Here is a 24,048-nt window from a genome sequence, read left to right as displayed (position 1 = left end):
TAGATTAACAGGCAGAAAAACGTATAAACACGTGCTTAAAAGGTTATTTCAGACCCTGATAAAAGTAAAAAATAACATTAAAAAAAAACTTTTATTGAAATTCCAAGATTATAAAAATCTATGTCACCATAATATTGATATATATGTGTTTGTTAAATTCGAATTTATAATGCGGCAAAATTCGGTTTATTAGAAATTGTGTAATTATTAGATAAACTGTTGCTATATTTACGTGAAATGATGCTGGAAATGACAGCAGCTGTCAGCTACAAATGTTGCTATTTAATCGGAAATGTTCTTGACAGTTATAGATATTACTGTGACTAATCGACTGTCATGATAACATGACATAAATTACAATATCTTTGTTGGATATGACAGAATGCAGAAAAATTGAACAGAACAGAACTATAACATATATATGATAACAATATAGTAAGACATGAATAAAATTCAGCAACTTGTCATCGGACAAAAGGACGTTTTATTTCTTTAACCCAAATCGCATGAACATTTCAGAGTCGGTTTGATTCTGTCTGTACATAAGGGATAATGAAAAAAATACAACATCCCTCATGCCCCCCCCCCCTAGCACCGGCTTAAGCGTTACAGTGTTGGCAAAATTATCACGAAGGAAAAGAAAATATAACAAAAGTTCATTTATGATATTGAGCGTGCTATGGGTTAATGTAATGACAACAGGACATAAGGGTCTCAACTTGGTGGCTCATTGAAACAAATAAATCAACATACTTGTACTGTTGTTAGTGTTTAAGACATTGGTCCTGTTGTTATGTCATGTTTTTTGCTTTCTTGAGCTAATGAAATTAAAAAATGAAATAGTTTTCTATATGTATTGTTTACTGACAAAATGAATATGGAATTTAACTATCCTGTGAATTATTTCATAAGCGGGACCCAAACCATCTTGACGGCGCGGGTTCGAGTCATTTTATGCGCTCAATTGCAGCTGACTAAAGCTATACATTTAAACATTTCACAACTGCATGCACGGTCAAATTATCTTAACCTCAACAAAAACCTGTATGATACACGGATAAATAGCTTAAATAAATACAAGTAATGTCTACAAAACAACACGGCATATAGACATTACGAGATGATGTTAATATTTTAGTCCTCACTAAAGTACGGTCCTCAGTCCATTAGTTTAACAGTTTACTAGTATAGTTTTGACATATGACACGCGTATCTTATTTAGAGAAACATTATAGTTGTCACAGGGATGTCATATATAATATAATTTAATTACGTCTCTCTCATCCGTGCCATATAGCAAAGTTTCAAATTGGGCAAAGGATTCCGAATATAGTTTATTTTTGAAAAAAAACCATTAAATTTAATTTAAAAAGAAAACTATTATTACTTATAAGGTTTAAAAAATTAACGGCAAATAGTGTCAATATGAGATTCTTTGCATTATATCATCAGAGGCGAAACAAATAAATGTACATTTAATATATACATGTAATACAGAAAAACATTAACTCATGTATCATTATGAAAATAGTGCAAATTGTTAGAAATGTATACATTTTTCTCTGTGAAACCATTAAGTAAAACATGTTTGATTATTATAAAATATAAATACAACCAAGGGTTTGCTATATTTCTCCCATGCATTTGTATTTGATTTAGTTTCAGCAACCTTTCTCCATAATTTAGTTTACATAGTAATACAAACAAAATATAGTTTATTTGTAAAATAATTTAATTTTCAACACTGACAGTCAAGCTCATTCATTCTTCACAGTCTGAACAGTAAAAAAAAATTCGTTTAAACGAAAATAAAAAATCCGGACCGCCCAAAATAATCAGAACACATGTAAATTCTTTATTTGCAAAACACTTACAAGTAATGAAAACATAAATGGTGGAAGAGTGTAAACAAACAATATTTATATTTTAATCGAATTTAAATAAGGACACACAGTACAAGCATGAACAAACGCGGTCATTTGTTTGTTTTAAGTGGCATGGCGTGACATTTAGGTACCCGGTCTGCTTAGATGAATAGCACACCAGTGTTAAGTGTATGACTGGCCTTCCCCCAACACAGCGGGGCATTGAACGGGCTCAAATCTAATTATGAAAATATTTGAGGTTTTGTAAGGGCTTCTGTTCGCTGACCGCCTTCTTACACTGGCAAAGTTGTTGTGGCTCAAAATCATTCTAAGGTTCTTAATGTAGACGGACACGCTACTGACTAGGATGTTGTTGTTGCTGTTGTAAATGATGATGATGATGATGATGATTATGATTGCGATGAAGATTTTATATGATTTATATAATTCTTTGACTTTTGAGCAAACGAAAATGTGACAGACAGAACGAGTCTATACTCATATTTTAGAACATATTTACAAAAAATGCAAACTTTTGATGTCTATTTTCTTTGATGATAAACACAATCATGGTCTACTTGAGTTGTAAAAGGTTATCGCAAGTTTACTATCTACCTTTGTACATTATTTACAAAAAATGTTTTTAAAATAATGAGATAGATTTATCGAAATTTAGGTAAAACATTGATAAAATTACTCATTTCAATTGTCTAATCATCGAATATACTTAAACCCCGACTGAATGGAGTCTCCGCGCGCATTGCAATATATATTACAGAAAATACCGATACTATCTTTATAAAAAAAAACAAAAAATAAAACCAGTTATGTATAATTCTTAACCACCTTTTTAAAATTGCACTTTTGTTACATCGATTTTCAATGGAAAATTTGGTGGTGGTTGTGGTAGTTTTCACTCCGGATTATTTACACGGTCGCTATGATTCTATGAATTAATTTTCATTTCATTTCATTTTTTATTCAAATAATTCAATATAACAGTATTAGAAATTCGTTATATAGGTGGTTATTCTGTGTATAAACGATTGTTTAAATGCTAAAATAATAAACATTTCTCGCCGTTTATACTGGACCATATAACTTGTCAAAATATTTATAGCTAATAATCTATGTAAATATCGTAAAAAAAACAAACAACAACAAGCAACAACAATGATGATATGTGTAAATCTTTTTTTTTCACCATTTACTCACCTATGATTAACAGATCATGTACAATAAATTAGTTGTGTTATTTTTAGTGTCTTTGGGTACTTAAAGCGTAATGGAATGTGGAGTAAAAATGGGGGGTTCATCATTTCTGGTCAAATTACTGCGGTCATTAAAATGTCAGCATAAATATCCAGAACATTGTCTGTTTGAATGTTTTCAAGGTTAAATTGTAAAATTTCAAATTGAACTCTTGGCTCTTTCTTTTTTTAGGAAAGGGGCTAAAAAAATTGATCGTAGAGTTGGGAAGGTGTGAGTGTTGTTGTTACCTGATATCTAGTAGTATTCATTTAACAAATAAAACATGGCCTTGAGGGCAATATGCAAGTTTACGGACTGGTTGGTCAGACTGAGGAAGGTATATGGCCCGAAGCGCAGCTGAGGGCCATATACCTTCCGAGGTCTGACCAACCAGTCCGTAAACTTGTATTTTGCCCGAAAGGCCATGTTTTATTTGTTATATTATACCGAATCTTAATTTTTTCATCCCTTTTGTTGCTGTCATTTTTACTATAATTTGCTTTCAAATAATAAGTTATTTGTTCACTGTGTGAAATATCTCAAACCATTGTCGAATTTTTTATTATTATTTTCAAGATTTTCAAGCGATACAGCAAAAAAAAAAATCATGCTCTTCTTTTGTTATTCAAATTTTTGTAAATCAAATTAAACTGGCAAAAAAGCCGAACTTTCAGATTTTCACAAACTGTATTAATAAAATTTATAATTAATTTAATGACAAATCATGACTTTTGATCAATATATAATACATTTATGTGAAACAAAACAAAAAATTTAGTAAAAAGACTCATTTAACAACAAAATAAAATATTATACCCTATTTGCATACGCCCTTCTGTATTTAATATGACGTCATCCGGTCCATATAAGAATTATGGACCGCCCCCGGTCTGTATGCGGTTTATGGACCGGATGACGTCATATTAAATATAGAGGGGCGTATGCAAATGAGGTATAATATCACGCCCGTTTAACTCACAACGAGTGAAAAATGTCCATCGGTAAAAATGTTGTGAGCAACTTCCGTTCCTCGTTGTGAGCACCCATCTTTGACGTGTGACACGATAAACAAGGTGAGTTTTTCATAATTTTTGAAGATTACAGACATTTATGTAAAAATATCGAAATGCAGTTAGCTAGCGATGTGTTTTCCGAGTATGCACATGTAAAGATATTGCCTGTTGGTGGACAATTTGATGGAAATACCGTGCGACGCAGTCACTCGGGGTAGCAGGAAAACTGGAGACAACTTCTCTTTGAACCTAATTTAACATTGAAAACGTCGATTCTGGTGACGTTTTGTGCATTCTAACCTAAAACAGATGCCCACAAGTCTTCAGCGTAAATTATTATCTGAAAGTCTTCATAGAAACGAAGATATACCCTTTTTTACTTTAATCCTCGTTGTGAGCACCAAAACCTCGTTGTGAGCAAGACAAGCGCAGAGCTTGTCTGGTTTTAATATGTAATTCAAATGGCAAGAATACAATTTTCAATCTACCAAAAGCAATCAAAACGTTTTTGTACAATAGTTTTTCTTTGCAAAAGTTCTTCTTTTTCTTTTTTGAAAATTATTCTTCATATTCACAAGTCATCAGATTAACAGAAGAACTTATCAGTGGAGGTAAATCAGCTATTTTATTTCGTATACTCTAGTGTGGCACGAGTGAACATCACGGGGAGTTTGTGAATATTTCAACAATTTCACAATCTGTGTGATACACACATACATGTGTTTATCCTGAGCTGAAGACTGACCAAGTTATGTAGAACAAGAACTATCACGGTAAGTTGACAATGCCCCCGAAGTGGTGCTTTGTCCTTTGAAATATGGACCAGATAGATTATTTGTTTTTGGACAATTAGATCTTCAATGTGAAGGTCATTCAAGGTCAAGGTGAAATAACTATAGGTCAGTTGGAAGGTCTTGTCCAAAGGGGCATTGTGTCCAAATATGAATTAATTCCACTTACTTATAAAGAAGTTATGACCAATGTTAAAGTTTTTGGATGTTCTAGAAGGTCATTCAGGGTACAAGGTAAAAAAAATACAGATCAGTTTGAAGGTCTTGCCTAAAGGGGTGTTGTTTCAAAATATGAGTAGAATCCGTATGCTAATAAGGAAGTTATGACCAATTTTTAAGTTTTTGGACAATTTGACCTTCAAGGTGAAGGTCATTCAGGGGTCAAGGTCAAAAGAATATAGGATAGCTGAAAGGCCTTGTCCAAAGATGTGTTGTGCCTAAACATTATGCCAGGACATTATGGCCAATCTTAAATGTTTTTGGACAATTTGACCTTCAAGGTAAAGGCCATTCAGGGGCCAAGGTAAAAAAATACAGGTCCGTAGGAAGGTCTTGTGCTAAGGGATGTTGTGTTCAAATATGAATCAAATCCGTTTACTAATAAGGAAGTTATGGCCAATGTTAAAGTTTTCGGACAGATTGACGGACTGACAGACGGACAGTTCAAAACTAATATGCCTCCCTTTGGGGTATGCACAACGTCTTGCAAAGAAATGCTGCTGTGCAAAAACGTTTTAATTGCTGTGGTAGATTGAAAATTATATTTTCACCATCTGAATTACATATTAAAACCATACACGCACTGCGCTTGTCTTGCTCACAACGAGGTTATGGTGCTCACAACGAGGATTAAAGCAAAAAAGGGTATATCTTCGTTTCTATGAAGACTTTCAGATAATAATTTACGCTGAAGACTTGTGGGCATCTGTTTTAGGTTAGAATGCACAAAACGTCACCAGAATCGACGTTTTCAATGTTAAATTAGGTCCAAAGAGAAGTTGTCTCCAGTTTTCCTGCTACCCCGAGTGACTGCGTCGCACGGTATTTCCATCAAATTGTCCACCAACAGGCAATATCTTTACATGTGCATACTCGGAAAACACATCGCTAGCTAACTGCATTTCGATATTTTTACATAAATGTCTGTAATCTTCAAAAATTATGAAAAACTCACCTTGTTTATCGTGTCACACGTCAAAGATGGGTGCTCACAACGAGGAACGGAAGTTGCTCACAACATTTTTACCGATGGACATTTTTCACTCGTTGTGAGTTAAACGGGCGTGAATATAGCTATTTGCAGAATGTTTATTATATGTTTAAACCAATTTTTATTATTAATATTTTATACTTATTTATTATCCCCAAATACTGGAGAGCAAAACATATTTACAAAAGAAGTTATGTACATATAATAGATGATAAGTATATACAATACATAGCATCGTATAATTTAAATTATACAATACAAAATGTGAGATATACAAATGCACTCTGTTATCATTTATACGTTTATATATTTGCTTTAATCGGAAAACGAAATTTAAGAATATATTAAAAGTATTTTGAGATGTTAAAAAATATATTCATATTTATAAATGGCTGCTTAATTTCCGTAGCTACAAACTGACTCTTGATCGAAAATTAAGAGGAACTGAAGATAGGATATTATTTTGAAATTTATTTTACAATTAAACCGAACTGAGTTTTTTTTTACTTAAGTCATGATTTGGTGCGATATTCAAAATTAAACTCATCCGAGTGTTTTAGTATTTTAAGCATTTATTTCCATCTGATCTACACATTTTTATATGACAAATATACGGTTTCAATATTTTGGGACTTTTAACATTCCAGTCAAAATGAAAAGCACTGCATTTTATTAAGTCGAGTAGAAACACAATTTTAAACCACATTTTATTGAAACTTGAATATAAACCAAATTTTACAATAAGTGTGATTAGTCTGGATAAAAAGCACCACATTTCACTTAAATTAGTGTGAAACTACAATTTATTAATAATGATGATATTTTTTGTATCTCATTTCAGTTGTGAGACAAGACCAGGTCCAGAGTTTGTTTTGAGGAAATATTTATTTCGACGGAACAGTTTCCAGAGTCAGATATTTTACTATGAGGACGAAAATTGTCAGCGTCCCTCTCATTCTATTAATGCTAAGGGGTCAGTGAAAATTACCCGACCCTCGTGGAGGACCCCCGGGGCATATGAAACCAGATATACATTGTCAGATATTTCAGTCATTCCATATTCTCAAGAAAATGCGGAACTATTTGAGAAGCTTATGGTGCGATACTGCAAACAATCTGAAGTCACTTTTGTGCTTCCGTACAAAAAATTCCCAATTTTCCAGTTTACGAAATATAGTAAAAACAATATAAATAATGACTTTATTGAAAGAGATTTTGACTGTGCTAAGATATTTAATTTTACAATGAATGAACTGCAGCTAGTCAGGGTAGAGAAAAGAAAAATAAACTCGGGTCATAAAAGTGATATTACAAGTAAAACACGTGCAAAAAGTGAACTATTTTTAGGTGATATCAGTACGAATATGAAATACAGAAGGCAATATGTACCAACTCACTACCAGACGCCGCTCGTGAAGTCAAAGGTTGGTATTTATTCTGATTAAATCATTTCTAACAGGTACCATGAAGATCACGTGCGGTATGATAAGCATGTGAGAGGTATGACGTCATGGAAAGAAATATGCTTATAGCACTTCATACAGATTAAAGGCACAAACACTACTCAACAATAATTTATCATAAATATGTTTATTTTTTCGAGCATTTATAGCAGATTTCTTAAATTATTGAAATTAATATTCTAGTTCTATATATACCAAATCTATATAGCGATTTCCGGACACTTTCGGGAGATGCCAAACAAACATTCGTTGGAAACGTAATCGAACGGAAATTGTCAAAATGTTAACTTTTCATTTCTCCGTGTTAAATATTACTTTTATCGTTTATATATTAGGCCGTCATATCAGACCCTTCATAGTTTATGTATGTTATAAAGCGAAATACGTAAAGTGCATTTTCAATGCTACAATTAGCGTGTGATTCGTTCGCATAAATTCGTAACGTTTGGACTTCTTACAGATGACATATTTATTTCTTTAGATCATTCGTCTTTCGGCTCCATATAAAGTTTGAAAATAAATCTTACAAAAGAAGACAATATAAAAGGACATTGTCATTTATTCAATCTCCTTTAAACGCCATATTGCGTTTCTTAAATTGGGCTCGTTTATTTTCACAGCATTTTAATGCAGCGACCCGCAGTTTTTACGAGTGTTTCAATTAATAAATGTGACATTAAATACAGGGTTTGGCAGCAAACATTTAAATGTTATCACTTATATTACAGAACGTCCGTACATGTTACATCGTCTTTAAACACATTGAAATAGCCACAAAAGAGCACGTGATCGCGCGTTGATTCTCGTGATTTTCTTTTTGCGCGCGTGTCCAATTTTAAATTTGAACGCATCTTTAAACGTTTCCGGCGCAGTGTGTTACGTCATTGAATAAAGTCACGCTAGGGCGTCAAATTCTGTGCCCACGTCATCACACTAAAACCATGTTGACGACACTGTATTGTTTTTAACTTCAAATCTAAATCTATTTTTGAAAACATGTCTTTTATATTTTTCTTAAAGTTATACATCTTTATTTCTTATTTGTCCAATATATCGCATAAAGAAGGATGGGAGCGGATAGAAACTTATGTTACGAAATAAATACATATCAATTTCTATAACCCGGTTACAATTTAGGTCTAACACGTTTGAATTAAAGAACCCGGTAATCGTCATTATTTATTCTAAACCTCGAAATTCAAAAAGCAAGAAATTAAAACGGGTATTGTGTTTCTGCTAGTGGGCCATTTTGGAAAATATATAACTAAATTATACCGCTGTGTAAAATGTAATTTAACTTCAGGGTGAAACATAAACTCAAAGTCTAAACGTATACAGAAAGATATAAATTTGTCTCCTAATGGACTTAAATGTTTCACAAAACCCTAAAATTTAAACAGCACGCCCATTTACCAAACAATGCCCCCCCCGACACGTCCCTGTCTCCGTTTTCACGAAATTGCCGGTGTATGCGGGTATAATCACAGGTGTATTGGGGTAAATGCTGAATTCTAATGTTACGTTATTCACCATAATGTAAATGACTTTCGACCCGGAGCAACTTAGTTAAATAGGATTCACTTATGTCTGGTCATGAATACGCTTGTAAAGATTCCTTTGAAGATGTTTAACATGTCTATTTAACTTGTAATTATATACTTACCTACGCAAATGAACCCAATTTGCATAAAAGTTACAAGCGAGATAATCATCAAATTGTGTGACTTATCAAGCTTTTCAGAAACACCATTATTTACTCGCATGCTTTATATGAGCCGCGTCACGACAAAACCAACAAAGTGCTTTTGCGACAAGCATGGATCCAAACCAGCCTGCGCATCCGCGCAGTCTTATCAGGATCCATGCTGTTCGCTATCAGTTTCTCTACTTGCTACTTGTTATAGGGTTTGTAAGCGAACAGCAAGGATCCTGATCAGTCTGCGCGGATGCGCAGGCTGGTCTGGATCCATGCTGGTCGCAAATGCATTATGTTGGTTATGTCATGACGCGGCTCATATACTAGTATTATGCAAAACATTTTCAAGGGTGAAGGATTAAAAGTTGTCGATTCACTGTCCAATATGTAGAATATTGTATTTCTTGAGGCGAGCGCACGCGGCGTCTGAAGGAATCAAATATGTTACATGTTGGATAGTTTGTAGCTCACATTAAACATTTCCTTAAATTGTTTTGAAATGTTGCATCTATATCATTGTAACATTATATATAGTAAATCTTAACTGGTTAAAGAAAAATATTAAACTGATACCATTTATCAAAATAATTTAACTTTCCTTTCTGCACTTAGCCTAAAATCTTGTATTAAATATCCTGACTGGGCACAATTTTCCTCGCTTTGCAATTTTTTTTTAAATTTACATTACTTTCGAAATTAAGGCCTTGTTAAATGTTAATTACACGTTTGAAGAAAAACAAACAATTTTACCTTTAAGTTTTAAGAAATATCAGTTCTTGTATAATTGTGGTACAGATTTAAAGTATGACGCTTTACAAACACCAGGACGGTAGCGCATGCGCGAAATCTTCTGAATCTACTTAAAATATCAATGGAATATTTTCCCATGGAACATTTCATTTTAGTTTTCTTAAATACACGTGATATTCGCGTGTGACGTTGCGTGAAAATGCGATTTTAAAAATATGTAAATAATGCGATTGTACAGCTTTTTCGTTGTTTTGGGGCTTTTTTCAGAATGATTTACCATGATTATACTATTATATCAAAAATTAACAAGTCGAGGCAGGAAATACTTTGGTTACATCACTCTTAACCCTTACAGGAATGGACCCGATAGTAAATAGCAGACAGGCCAGTCTGCATATCAGTGTCGTCTGCTGACGGCTGACTAAAGTTTTTTATCATGATATCCCCTATTTCATAATGGACAGTTCCAAAAATGGAAGATGGACAAATCCATTACAAAAATACAGCGGGTTAATCGTTAATGAATATAATACACGTTAATTTATATACCATGATGCAATGCGGTTTGTTTACAATTTGCCTGTTCAAAGTTATTTTTTTTGTTTAAATCGCCTACGAAGGCAAAAAATATATTGTTGTGGTAATTCAAAATAAAGTTTATCATTTTAAGGTTTTAATGTATCAATTTCAGTAACATGCTATCAATGCATTAACTTAACTTCAAAGTGCATAACATGCATGTTTATCAAGGTTTTTTTACGGTATAATTTACACGTGTTATTCTGATTTGCAAAACAAGTATGGTTCCCTGAAATATCATTTCGTAAATTGATATTGACTCAATTAGATAAAGAATGCAAATGTTTGCATATTTTAAAGAGTCAAGGATTCAACATCAAGGATTCAGCTATTTGTGCGATAGAAAGCCTACCCTGCGTTTGTATTCAGAAAACTAGTCCAGGTTTCACAAGAGTGATTATCACGGTTAGTTAATAAAATGCATCAAACAACAAGCATGTTTTTTTTCCTTCCTGAGCGTGTATACGTATTACTTACTTTAGAGACTTGTACATCATAAGTTACGTGTGTGACCGGTTGAATTACCTAGATTCGTCGGCCAAAAGCGTCAGGATAATATGAATTACATTTACTTTAACGTCATTTTTTTCAGAATGGTGTAAAAAGAAAAAAGACTTTCTTTATTAAAAATCGTGTGAATATGCGTTTTCCTTTTTACATTGCACGACATTTTAAAGATATTACCACCACAAATTTTCTTAATACTAGTTTTTATCAAATAAGGGATCATACTTAGTAACTAAAAAGAGTAAAAAGTAAAGTAAAGTAAAGTAAAGTAAAGTAAAGTAAAGTAAAGTAAAGTAAAGTAAAATAAAATAAAATAAAATAAAAATAATGATAAAAAAAATAACTGAAATTAATAAAAAAAGTCTTGTAGACATAAAATATATTTCTCTATTAATTTTTTATACAGATATGACATATATTTCAAGATATCACCTTGAATCAAAGAACGTTCGTTTCATAATGGCTAACCCAGACATTTGTAGCTTAATTAAATTCCATCTATTAAAGAATGGCAGAACGTCACGTTGAATATGTTACGCTTCAAATGAAATGAAAGCTAACGTGTGTACTAGATAAAAATCAAAGACATTCTGAATGCCACTTTACAAACATTATTTTTCCAGACTACTTAACTTCCCTCTTTCAGTGGACGATGAAGTGAAAGCCTGAGATGTTTGTGTCTTGTTAAACTAAAAACAAATAATTTTAAGTGGTAGCCGGTCGAATTTTCGATGAGAATATATCAGTGTCGAAGAGGCTAGTTACCAATTTGTTTACCCGTCTAATAGGCCTGTTTAGCACGGGAAACATGGGTGGGTAACATATCGCTCTTTATATCAGATGTAGATTTTGGTGATTAAAATTGAAATAAGACGAACTACAGGAATGATTTAAGATAGATACACGATAATTTGTTGTTTTTCTTTTCAACTGTAATTATTCATCTATTTTAATACACTGTACAGTATAGGGTATGTTTTGATTTCGATATTTCAAGTCGGGCGTATATCAAAACACTTGTTATCTCAATGAGATTATGCAAAAAAAAGAGAGATGAAAATCAAAGCATATCTTTCTAATTTATAGTTTATAAACATTATGTTTAAGTAAATAGTGGCATAAAAATTCGTCAATTAAAAAAAATACTTCGTTTCATTCATACAGAGTTTATAATACGAATATCTCACTTTAAAACGAAAAATACTGTTTAAGATTTTGTAAAGTCATCCATCTCAAATATCAAAATCTCGCTAAATAGTTTAGATTTCGTAATTTACGACGGTAAACATATACATGTACACTCCTGAGACGTGTTGAAGTGTTCTGATTTTACGGATTAGTTATCTTCCCTTTAATTTGCAGAACATTTAATCCTCAAAAAGGGGATCAAAAAAAATCTTAAATCCTGCAAAGTTTGAATAAATTCTATGAAACTGTCAATTTTGTCCATACAAATATATGACAATGAAAACGGTAGCAAATGTTCTTAAAATATGTCTTCTCATGCACCATTACAATTTCAATCTAGATCTATCTGCAAATTTTTCTAAAGGCACATTCTTTATCAAACATCATAGTAATTTCAGAAACTTATCCTACTTTGGCCCTCAAGATCATTAAACAATATTATGCCTCTTGACCATTTCTCTTAATCATTCTGTAATTAGGTGCCACTGGCATTAGGTGTCATTTGCAGGCTACATTCTCTGAACATCATTCTGCAGACGACACCTTACATTGTCTCCAAGGTTATTAAGACGCTCGCAGGATATAATTTCCGGTGTCACCATTCAGCATTATCAAATTAACGTGAGTGAAGAAACCCTGCGGAGGGGTCTCATTCACGCTTTCAGATTCTTAATTTAAGAACGCTAATGACCGTAAACAGAATTCATATTATTTTATGTAAACCTGATGAACTTTGATCTGAACCGGTTCAAATATCAGTCAGCGCAACATTGTTAAAGGGGAACTAATCTTACATTACTGTTTTAAATATTATATCAAGAGTTGTTTTTCTTTTCAGACGAAGGGATGTCACGTGTGTCGTGTAATTACTAACGCTACTCATACGTCACCGCCGAGACTAGACAAACCTGCATCTATCGAAGTTGGCATATCTGGCGAATGGGTCAGCCAGAGGTGTGAAACCCGACCAAATGGTCAATACCTGACAAGATATTTGTCGTTTCTATCGAGCGGGAAGTCCTGGCAGGGCGTGTATGAATTCTTCAAAGATCCTCTCTGCTCGCAGTCAACTTTCAAAATAGAGGTCAAAGGAACATATGCCAAAGGTCATAGGTCAGATATAATAAAGTCTGCGTATCATTATATTTTCAAAACTTCGAGGTTAAAAGTAACGCCGCTGGACTTCCATACAGTCAATTATTTGAATAGTTACTATGGAAACGAGTGTGGTAATCCGGGTACGTGGAAGCTTGGCGTGACTCAAGATGTCACGGACACAAACGGATGTGCCACACTTGGCATAACGTTACCCAATGTGGAATATGAGTTAATCAAAACAGAATACAAGGGTAGGAAAAGTTTCATGTTTGCAGGGCAAAGACCTAGTGACTACGTATCCCTGGCAACGCCTAAAAACAGGCCGACCTCGTTCCAAAGTCCACTTGTTAAATGTGGCGCCAAAAATGACGTTTCAGACAACTCGATACCAGTTTTTAAACATTTATCAGGTTACAGTACGGACGACCACGAAATTGAAGCTAGTACGGGTACAGTTTTTAAACCATCTATTCTTTTGGTGGTTTTAAGCATTTATTTCTTTTGGTAAATATATTATATTGTCGCCAGTAAAACATTCAGTCCTCACATTGTATATACATGTAATATTTTGTGTGTGAAATAAGCACGATCATAATTTAAAAATAGTCGAAAATTTCTCAGTATTAGTAAACGTTTATAATATTAGTTATAATGATTTTATGACATGTTATATGGCCTTACATAAACGGTTGTTTACATTATATATAACCCGAGCCGTTTATATATCGCCAAATAATCTGTCAAAACTCTATAACGAATTTATAATACTGCAAGCTTCTTTTATAAGAGAAAATATGAAAATGATTTATGAATCGACTGCAACCGTCTATATTAATTATATAAAAGTCACGACTATCCAATGGAATCGACACGAGAAACTTGCAGTATTATAAGGCTAAAATGTGTGTGCATAATTCAAGTCACTACTTATAATACCTTTTGCATAGAATGATTTTAGCATCATCACGTCGTTTCGATTAAATAATAAGTTGAACTTTAAAAAAATTATTTCCAATGTAAGGCGCACTAAAATAGCATAATAAGGTTGTTATAATAAGAATTATGATACTTGAAAACAAAATCAGACTTTATCTTTAAAAGTATTATTCTTTAAAAGGCAAACCATTTTCCTAGTAAATACATGTAATTTAAAATTATCAGCACAGATTCAAAATATCGTTTGCGAGCCTTTGTAACTTTGTAACATTATTCTATTTTAGAGTTAATACATGCTCATAACTGACATATGAGATGTTGAAATTATAATTTAACCGCCCTTCCCCTGCTAGAACCGGAAGTGATCAGTCTCTGCCGCCAGCGAGTATCGCACCTGGTCAGACTGCACCTCCATGCAGTCTGACCAGGCTCCATTCTGACAGTAGCTTTATTCTTAAAGTCACTTCAACTACAGTATATAAAAATTTAGTGCTTTCATATTGATAGCAGTTTTATAGACAGTGAATTAAATACACCATAATAGGACAAGCCAATAATCATAATTGCAACAGTCAACGTGAATGTTAGATTAACGGTCAACTTTCATTCAAAATTGATTAAACTCTTGCACAGATACATTTCATCTTAGATTAATAAAATGGCTTTGTCGGTACGGAAATATACAATTTGCACACTTCCCTTCACCGAGAGACAAACATAATTTTATCAATGTTAGAAACTTATTTTCGAAGTAAGATCTTTATTTGGCACGTTTTGTTACATGTACAAACGTACGAGTGTAGTTCATCTTTGAGAAAACTCATATTTTTCCGGTATTAGCCAAAAATCAAAATGTTCTTTTTTTTTCTTTTTCGACTTTCGTGTTCATTGTACTTGTAATCATTTAGTGTTCATAAAACATTACTTTCATTCAATTTTCCATTTTTAACCCCATTTTAATCCTTATTTTTCATTATTTTATATCAACATTAGTTGATCATCTTGTTAGGTGTGTATAATTATGTTAATCATTTGTTTTTCTTTGTTTTCATGGAAATCCAAAAAGAGATAAATTTTAAACATTTTAAGATTTTATTTTGTACTGGAGATTATTACACAGGGTAATGCTGCAGAATGTCATTTTCAATTGTTTTTGTTACATGAGTAGAAATATCGTTTCAAACATACCATGATTTTCTTTTAAGCTGGGAATTATATAAACATTTTGAGTTTCGTACACATCTGTTTTGTAATTTTCTGAATACGGATTTTGAACATATGAGGAAAGCACTGTCATTTGATAAAACTATTAAAGGTAAAGCAAGTGGTACTTTGTCTTCCAAAAAAGTATTTAATCACTTTAACAACTTGATTTATGACCAAATTTACCAAAACGACAAAAATGGCTCAGCTTTAAGGCCAATAGGTACCATTTTCGAAACTGTAAATTAAATTCTTTTAAGAAATGAAGATTACAGCATATTAGATCTTAATGGGACTTTAAACAAAGTATAATATTCATCTTTATAACCATTGTGCATTTACATTTGTTCATAATTACTTTAATTTGCTATTCTACACTTTTTAATAAACGTAGGCAGGTATTCATTTTGGCTTGGTTGAAAGAAGACGATAAAGGTCTTCCATACATTTTCCCGCCCTTTTAAAAAATAATATTAATTGTTGCTCAAACACGCCCCATTCAATAAGCCAGTTATGAAGTGCTTTTGATGCATTTCTTATATAATACCTCTGAAGATTAGACGAGAATGTATATATTTATAGTACTCTTATATTATATTTGTACATGTATGTATTTATGTAAATAAATATATAAAAACTAAATTGCTATACAGTTATTTCTTTTTCTTTTCTCTATGTTGGTTTGATAAGAATACATTTTAGAATGTATACATCATCCTAAAGTAGTATTAATGGTTTCACGTATGTTATTGTTTAAATATTGAAGCACAAATCCTAAGCAGGTTTAAAAGGGGGAGTGGTGACCTAGTGGTAAATTTGTCTGCATCTCAACCCAGGGATCACTTTCGGTTGCCGTTTTTATGACCATAGTCCGTGACACGCTCCCCAAAAGTTCGGAACCAGTACCGATTATTCCATACAAGCTGCTATTTGATTTCATTAACAGCGCCTCCGTTACACTGATAACTATTTTCAACTTGTGACTCTACTATAAATCAGAAGCGCTGTCTAAAGAAAGTTTGCATATAAACCAGCGTTCCTAACACAGAGTACAAAGATTTCAGGGGAGATCGCGACCAAATCCGGAGATAGAAAAACCTTTTTGCAAAATGGCAGATTCAGAAAATTGCGACATAAATGAAATGTCTGATGCAGCCACAGAAGATGTTTCATGTCATGAGGATATTAAGGTTTCATGGAAACGTGTCATCGTGATAATTGACTATATTAGCATTTGTAACATTTGTGTCTTTTTCGTTGTTTAGCTTTTCAACATTCATTTTAATAGTACTGTAATGTTATAACATTTCATTCTTTAAAACACATTTAAAAAGGTTTTGTTACATGACAGAACTGGGAAAAATAATTTTAAGATTAATGTACCATTTGATGTACACCAATAGATTGTGTGCACAAAAATCAGATTATTCGTTTATTTTTTTAAAGATAGGATTAGTCTTTTTTAAAATGTAGATAGTTTTATAAATTAATCTTTTTTTTTTTGGTTTGAGCAAAATTCCACCAGACTGGTGTTTATATCTCTGATTAACACAAATTACCCATTGTGGTACTCGGAGTTGGGTACACACATTTAAAGAGATAGGTTGATTGGTGATGTTTAAAACCATCCAGTGTATTCAATATCTGAAATTGTCACCTGATTAACTTCCATACATATGAATCTTCACACATTCTTGATTCTTTCAAGGAGAGAGTTTCTAAAAAAATCAAGGAAAGAGTTTCTAAAAAAAGCTTCTAGCTTTCTACTCAATCCTTTTTGCATTTTATTTTAATATTTTGTATATATATATATTTGACTGAAATAAAATATTGTTTAAACCAAATTCTTGATTTCGTATTAAAAATCAGAGTTCAGGAAATTCTCTAAAATAGTTTTTTAATTATACACCTTCAGCATGTGCATAGGAGAAACTCTGTAAGACCAGTACAAATAACGTACATGATGCATACTCAATTTGATTATGTATTTTAAAAGAGAATATATTTCTTGAAAATGTTATACATTTCATGCTCCAGAACTCTGATTATATTTCATTAATGTGATTTTTGATTGAAATGGAGATTATCAAGAATTTGTGAAGCTTCATAAACATGTATTGAAGTTGAAAATTCATCAGGTGAAAATTTGAGATATTGAATACATTGAATGGTTTTAAGCCTCACAAAACAGTCTTTTGTTTGTACACGTATATTGATTTTACGATATATTTGGTATTTTAGTAAATCAGTTAATTCAAAGTTAACCTTACTTTGATATAGAGCCAAAAGCAAAATTGCACACATATAAATCTTGCGAGCAAGTCTTCATTTGAAACATTTTAAATATGAAAAATGGATTCAGGGGAAAAATAAAAGTGGACCAAAAGTAATGTTGTTTGATAATTTTTCTCCGCTGTATTGTTTAAACTTCTCTATCAAATTTATACACATGCAGCAACGAAAGATGGATGTGCCTGAACAAAGTGATGTAATTGTTTTAGGTATTTCATTCAGTTGGTCAGATGTGTAACAACGAAATATTTTACTAGATGCTCTTGTACATAGTATCTTGTATCATAGGAGTAAGACCTGTTGTTGACCAAAACAAACAAGTTGTAAGAAAGGTATTCTTTCAAAATAGAGAAAAATGGAATCCCTAAAGAAAGACTAACACGGCAAAATGTTGTAGGTTCGGTTTGATTGAGCCTGTTCATGGACGGTAGTGAAATATAGAAACGGAAAGTGCGTGATATCTTCTCAAGATTTGAAAGATTAATTTTCCATTTGATCGCTGAAAAAATTAAAAGAACAATTTGTTTTGTAGAGGCTTAGTAGAGGCGTAAAAAAAAAAATTTGGGTATTTACTTTGAAAAGAGAAAATTTAGATTTTCTGAACAAATCTCTTTCAAATATTCCTTTTACAATTGGGATACGTTTTTAAAAAGAATGAAAAGACATACATTTTTTTGATGGGGCAATTTTATGTTTTAAATTAAAATCAAAATTGAAACCCAAAAAAGGCACTCTACTAATTGGGCAATGTACGGGTTACGTTTTAAAGCTCCAAAATGTGTTTGTTCCCCCTTTGGGAACAAACATTTTTAAAGAGGAAGGGGAAAACCCTTAGTTATTCGTTTTAAAAACTTTCGTTTGTCTTTTCCTCCCCATTGTCATTTGTTTTTTATTTTAAAATAACACCTTTTGTTAACCAAAAATAAATTTTTTTTTTTAAAATTTAAATCCATATTTTTTGGCATGAGGGAAGGAATTTGGATGAATCGAATTTGACCGGGTAAGACCACATAAAAAAAAAAATTTCCCAAGAAAAAAACAAGAATTCGATTTTGTGTTTGAGTGTTTTTTGGGTTGAAAACGCACCCCCGACTTATTGTTTATCAAAATTCACCCCCCGAACCCAACCAGTCTAAGGGGTTTACAAAGGGCCATAAACCCGATTTACCACGTTTTTCCCAAATTTGAGGACTTTAAATTTAGAAAAACAAGTTGATTTAGTCAAGAAAGCAAGTAGAGAGTTCGGTTTAAGAAAAGTGGGGTTTAAAGGGTTTTCTTTTAATTTAATTTTCCCTTTACTTTTAAATATGAAAAACCCCATGTCTTTCCCCAAAAAAGATTTTTGACAATCAAATTTTTCTTTGGGCCAGGCTTCAAGGGAATCATTGTTTAAAAGGGATGGGGTCCCTTTTCAATCAAACATCGAAAAAGAACCTCTTGATCTTTGCCCAGAAATAGATGAAATAAGATATTGGGTGATTTTTATTCAAGACAGGGGTGGATATCATTGTTTGTAAAATAAGTTTTGTTCTAATTTGATTTCCAATCAGATAATATAAATTTACTAATGAAATAATTTAAAATCACAGTTTGGCTGCAATAAGACTACTGGTTGAGTTTTAAATGATCCCTTATCAGAGATTTCTCTCTCTCTTTTATTTCCACGTATATCAACGTGGTTTCAGATTCAACATAGTTTGAGTGACTTAGTTCGGCAACACCAAATCTAAAGCTTTTGCTTTGGCAGTAAAGATAGATGCATTATCAGATATCCTTATTTAGTAGTTTCAATTTTGCTGTAAAATGATTTTCAAAGACTGCTACACCAACACTGGAGTCTTTGAATCGCCGGTGTAAATGTTTCACCTTTTAGAATCAGATTAAGTATCATGTTAAACAGGAGCACTCAAAGTGAGATATTGAATAATGTGGCAGCAGTTGTATGCATGACGAGGAGTATAATCTATCAAAGAGACGTGACCGGGTGTTGTTGGATTTAGACAGTTTTCATTGTTTTCCAGTTCTCTTTCGAATTTGATTCTTCTGACATTCACATTGTTATCGCTATTGATTTCTATCACGAATATATTCAATCGTTTGTTAGCTAATCCAGTGACGTAATATTCAGAAAACTTATTTATCTGAATTTATCTAAAAGGTTTTTTTTTTCAAGATTATTCTGGCAAAGCAAACGGGATGAGGAAAAAATCTGAAAATTGGCACAAAAGTTTTTTTGTTTTGTTTTTGGATTTGTGTACTAATATTTTTTGTATATCTAAATCATATAGTACAAAAAATTTTATATGTGTTTATATGTGTTACACGTATTTTACTAGGGAATTAGAATATGTATTATCATATGAATTGCCGTATGAGAACTAATGATAAACGACACAATAAAGAAAAGTATAGATATAATAACGCACGCTGAATTACTTAAATAGAATAGTTATCTTATGGTGATGAGTAAAATAAAAAAAACAGAACAGTTATGATTATACAATGATGTACAAAAATAATGATTTTTATCTGTCGTCGTTTATTTTTTGTTGTTTATTCTTTTCCTTTCTTTTTCTTTTATTTTTGTTCGAAGTGTTTAAGTAAATATTTGAATTTAAATTGCGTCGTTCCTTCTAAGAGTACTTATTTAGTCAATATTATCATGCAATGTCTGTTGTAAATTAATTACAGCAAACATTGAGTACAAAACCTTTGTTCCTAATTGGCATGAATATTTGTCTCTTGATAACAGCGCAGCAGTGTCTTTGTTGATAAATATTTAACAATATAAGACCTTTGTTATATATCATTAATTGAGTATTGACGTGTACTTAAGAAAGCATGAAAAAATAACGAGATATAATCTCGAACAATTAAGTGTACCAAGATCTATTTCTTGACACATCATTTTTTGTAGTTACACATTGTGCCAAATTGATTTTCATTATAAAAATTTTAATTGGAGGCACCGTTGGATAATAAATTAATTAACTATTATTTTTTATTTTGCTTCATCAAAACATTCTATGCCAACAAATGAAATGACATTTATTAAGAATCAATTCTATCAGAGGTGGCAATATAAGGCCAAATTATCAAATAATCTTTGTTTGTTATCCGTAGGAAATATATATCAAAATTAAATTTAATACTTATTATTTCAATAAAGTATTGGTTTTCACTTTATTGGCACAAAATTATTGTATAATCAACAATGCAAACGCTGATTATGATATATCGTTTATAATTGTTTTGAATTCGTTACAGTTGAATGATAGCTTATTTTTGTTAAGAACTCATCTATGTTTTTTTCGCGACACACATTATGTTAAGAAATGTTCATAAACGTCTTCAAAATTAAAGAAATAATAGGATATAAGATTAACATTTTCCTAATTAAAAGAGCAAAGGAAAGCCAGTCGTGGTTGTCTGAAAAAATCTAATAGGGGAAATTGCTCTGTTTGGTACGTTCAATACCTTATGCCCAAATTGACCATAATATTGATTATGGTCATCATAAAATCAAAGAGGAACTTTAAAGAAAATAAGCTGCCCAGTTAAAAATACCGTCAACAAATTAACATAATTATTTTTTAAATTTTTTGAAAAAAAAAAATCATTCTTCTTTCCAGAGGTATGCACGTCCTCAAGGTAATAAAACTTTCGTCTAAGTTCTGTCTGGAATCTTAAGAATTCCATTGGTCAGTGTGCAGTCTGAGCTAGTTTTTGATTAATCACATACCTGGGATCTGAGTTTGAGCTTAGAAAAAGCTATTTATAACCTAAGGTTATGAAAAGAGCTTGAGACAAGTATCGCTGTTCAAAAAAGAAAATTTAGTACATAATTGGTGGTTGTATATATTTGCCGAATATGTTCCATACGTTAATTGAATATGCTTTGTTCATTCAATTATAAAAAATTAATTTAATCATATTCAGTTCTGTTTTACAATTGATATAATTGAGAGTTATGTACGATTTTGATAATTACTTAATGATTATTGATTATCAACATGAATATAAAACATCGAAACTGAGCGAAACACAAATATTTTGGCCTAAATTCTACAGACAAAAGTGATATATAAAGTTATGAAACAGTAATGATCAAATTACTCCTCTGCTGTTGAACAGTGTAAAAAGTAGAAACAACGTTTTACAAAAATGTATTTAACCAAGCTTTATTTCATGTGCCTTGTTTTCATGCATAATGATGCCAAAAACGTTTTCTTCGGAGTACCAGAAGTTTTTTTAAAATTTTTGCCCGTCTATCCATTGCGCAAAATGTGACACCAACCTTGCATTGCTCCATCTATGCGTCTTTGATTGTTGCGGAGCACCTGTTTGAAAAAACAATTGTTCAGCCCAACCAGCCTAACAGGTATGATGATAAACGATGTTTTCTGAGTACAGAGGCACCTCCGAGGTTTGTCGATGTTACTGAGGACACAATTGTCACCTAATATTTTGAGCCCAACCAATTGGAGGTACTACCTTTTGATTTTTAAAACTTTTTTCTTTTAAGCAAGGGGTTAAACAAAATTTGCAAACATAATTCACAACCATTACCTCATTCATGCAGGGTTATGGCATCACAGGGAAAAGGCATTTGTCAAATAAAAAACTTCAAAGAATTGACAATGGTTTGAAGTTATTAGTATTGTTTTTTGTTTGTTTTGAACGTTATCTGTAAATTTTTCGAAACCATTTGTAGCTTAATACAAATATACAAAATTTTAAAAAAAAAATTCATTGAAGCAAGTAAAAAAACCCGAAATCGCGACCTTTGGTTGAATGTGTTAGACGACGATTTTAAAATTTAAATTTCTTCTACATGTACTTCCTATAATATATAGTATGTTGAATTGTTACAGAACCATCCGTAAAAAGTCATTTTGGAACCACATTCATGACTGGATTTATGTGTAACAGCAATTGTAATAGCAGTGAAGGTATTCCCAATCTGCCTTTGATAGTTCCCCTTGTGCCCGACCACGACAGGTGGTCGGTAAACAATACCTTTACTTGGGGCCAAAAAAATAATACCGAGGAGGAGCATTTACTACTGGAAAAAAAAAACGGTTTTCTAACATCTTAATTATACAACCAGTCTTTTACCAACAGGGACAAACGTTGTTTCTCCATTAGGTATTGAAATATTAACTGACAACCCTGTAGCTGTTTATCTGATTAATCGTGGTTCATCTTCAACTGACGGGACTTTGGAATTACCAACGGAGGCCTTGGGATACATGTACATTGTCGACGCATACAATACCTTTGCTCAAGGTGCCGGTCAGATACTTGTAATTGCAGTCTCTAATAATACAGAAGTTACTTTTGAGCTGCCCTCAGGTTATACGGAAACTGTAGTTTTGAACAAATTTGAAACCTATGAATTCCTAGAAGGTAACTTAGATCGACTTGCGGGAACTATTGTATCATCCAACAATCCAGTTTAACAGTTTCAAACCCAGGTCCATGGGTCCTGTGTTAACATTCCTGATGTAACAGGTTGGATATTTGCAGGTGAATCATATTTTTCTTAAACAACCATTTCCGCCTTGTAAGCGCCCTTGGGTCTGTGTTCGCTTCAGTGTCCTATCCCTACCCAAAGGGGACTGAATTCCTCTTTCGGAGTCGTTTGTTCCCTATAATGGAACTATTGTTACTGTATCAGACATAAATGGGACTGAGATTAGGAGATTTCGGTAAGCAAACAAGATACAATATTTAGAGTTTATATATTTCATCAGGAATCTATATCTATAACTTCAAATAAGAACGTCCTTTCGTGACACAGTACGGGCATGGAGGTCAAAATGTCTTTGGCGATCCGTCCATTACAATCGTTTCTGCTGTGAAGCAATATGTTAGCCGATGTACTTTTGCAATTCCACCATTATTCATTAGTCCGGCTGTCGTGTCTGTAACAATTCGAGCTACATATGAATTGGCTGATTTGCATCTGAATGGTTTATCTGCTGTAATCACTGACTCAACCAGTATTTTGGTCCCAAATGAAGGAGTCTTTAACGTCGTGTACATTGAGATTATCAGTGACGTAACATACGTCCTATATCACGTCGATCCATCCGCTACGTTCGGAGCAATATTGTTCGCAAGAAATGAGGCTGAAGAATTTTCAACCGTACTAGGATTAAATCTTTGAAGTAATGCTATCAAAACGGTCAAACCTATTGAGA

The 24,048-nt window shown here is 32.5% G+C and overlaps 1 protein-coding gene across 1 annotated transcript in view; it reads left to right on the top strand.

Moving 5' to 3' along the window:
- The window catches only part of LOC132716925 (protein APCDD1-like), a 28,364-nt gene extending 12,172 nt beyond the window's left edge, over positions 1-16,192 (top strand). The window contains exons 3-4 of the mRNA XM_060700270.1: positions 6,972-7,554; positions 13,152-16,192. Coding sequence (XP_060556253.1) covers positions 6,972-7,554; positions 13,152-13,919 — 1,351 coding nt within the window. The 3' untranslated portion in view covers positions 13,920-16,192. The remainder of the gene's footprint in view (positions 1-6,971; positions 7,555-13,151) is intronic.
- Positions 16,193-24,048: the final 7,856 nt, after the last annotated feature.

The sequence above is a fragment of the Ruditapes philippinarum genome, unplaced genomic scaffold (assembly GCF_026571515.1).
Source record: "Ruditapes philippinarum isolate M1 unplaced genomic scaffold, ASM2657151v2 ctg4742_1_1_1_1, whole genome shotgun sequence".
Lineage (NCBI taxonomy): Eukaryota > Metazoa > Mollusca > Bivalvia > Venerida > Veneridae > Ruditapes > Ruditapes philippinarum.
The sequence above is the reverse complement of the archived record's forward strand: the minus strand, read 5'-3'. Positions and strand labels throughout refer to the sequence as shown.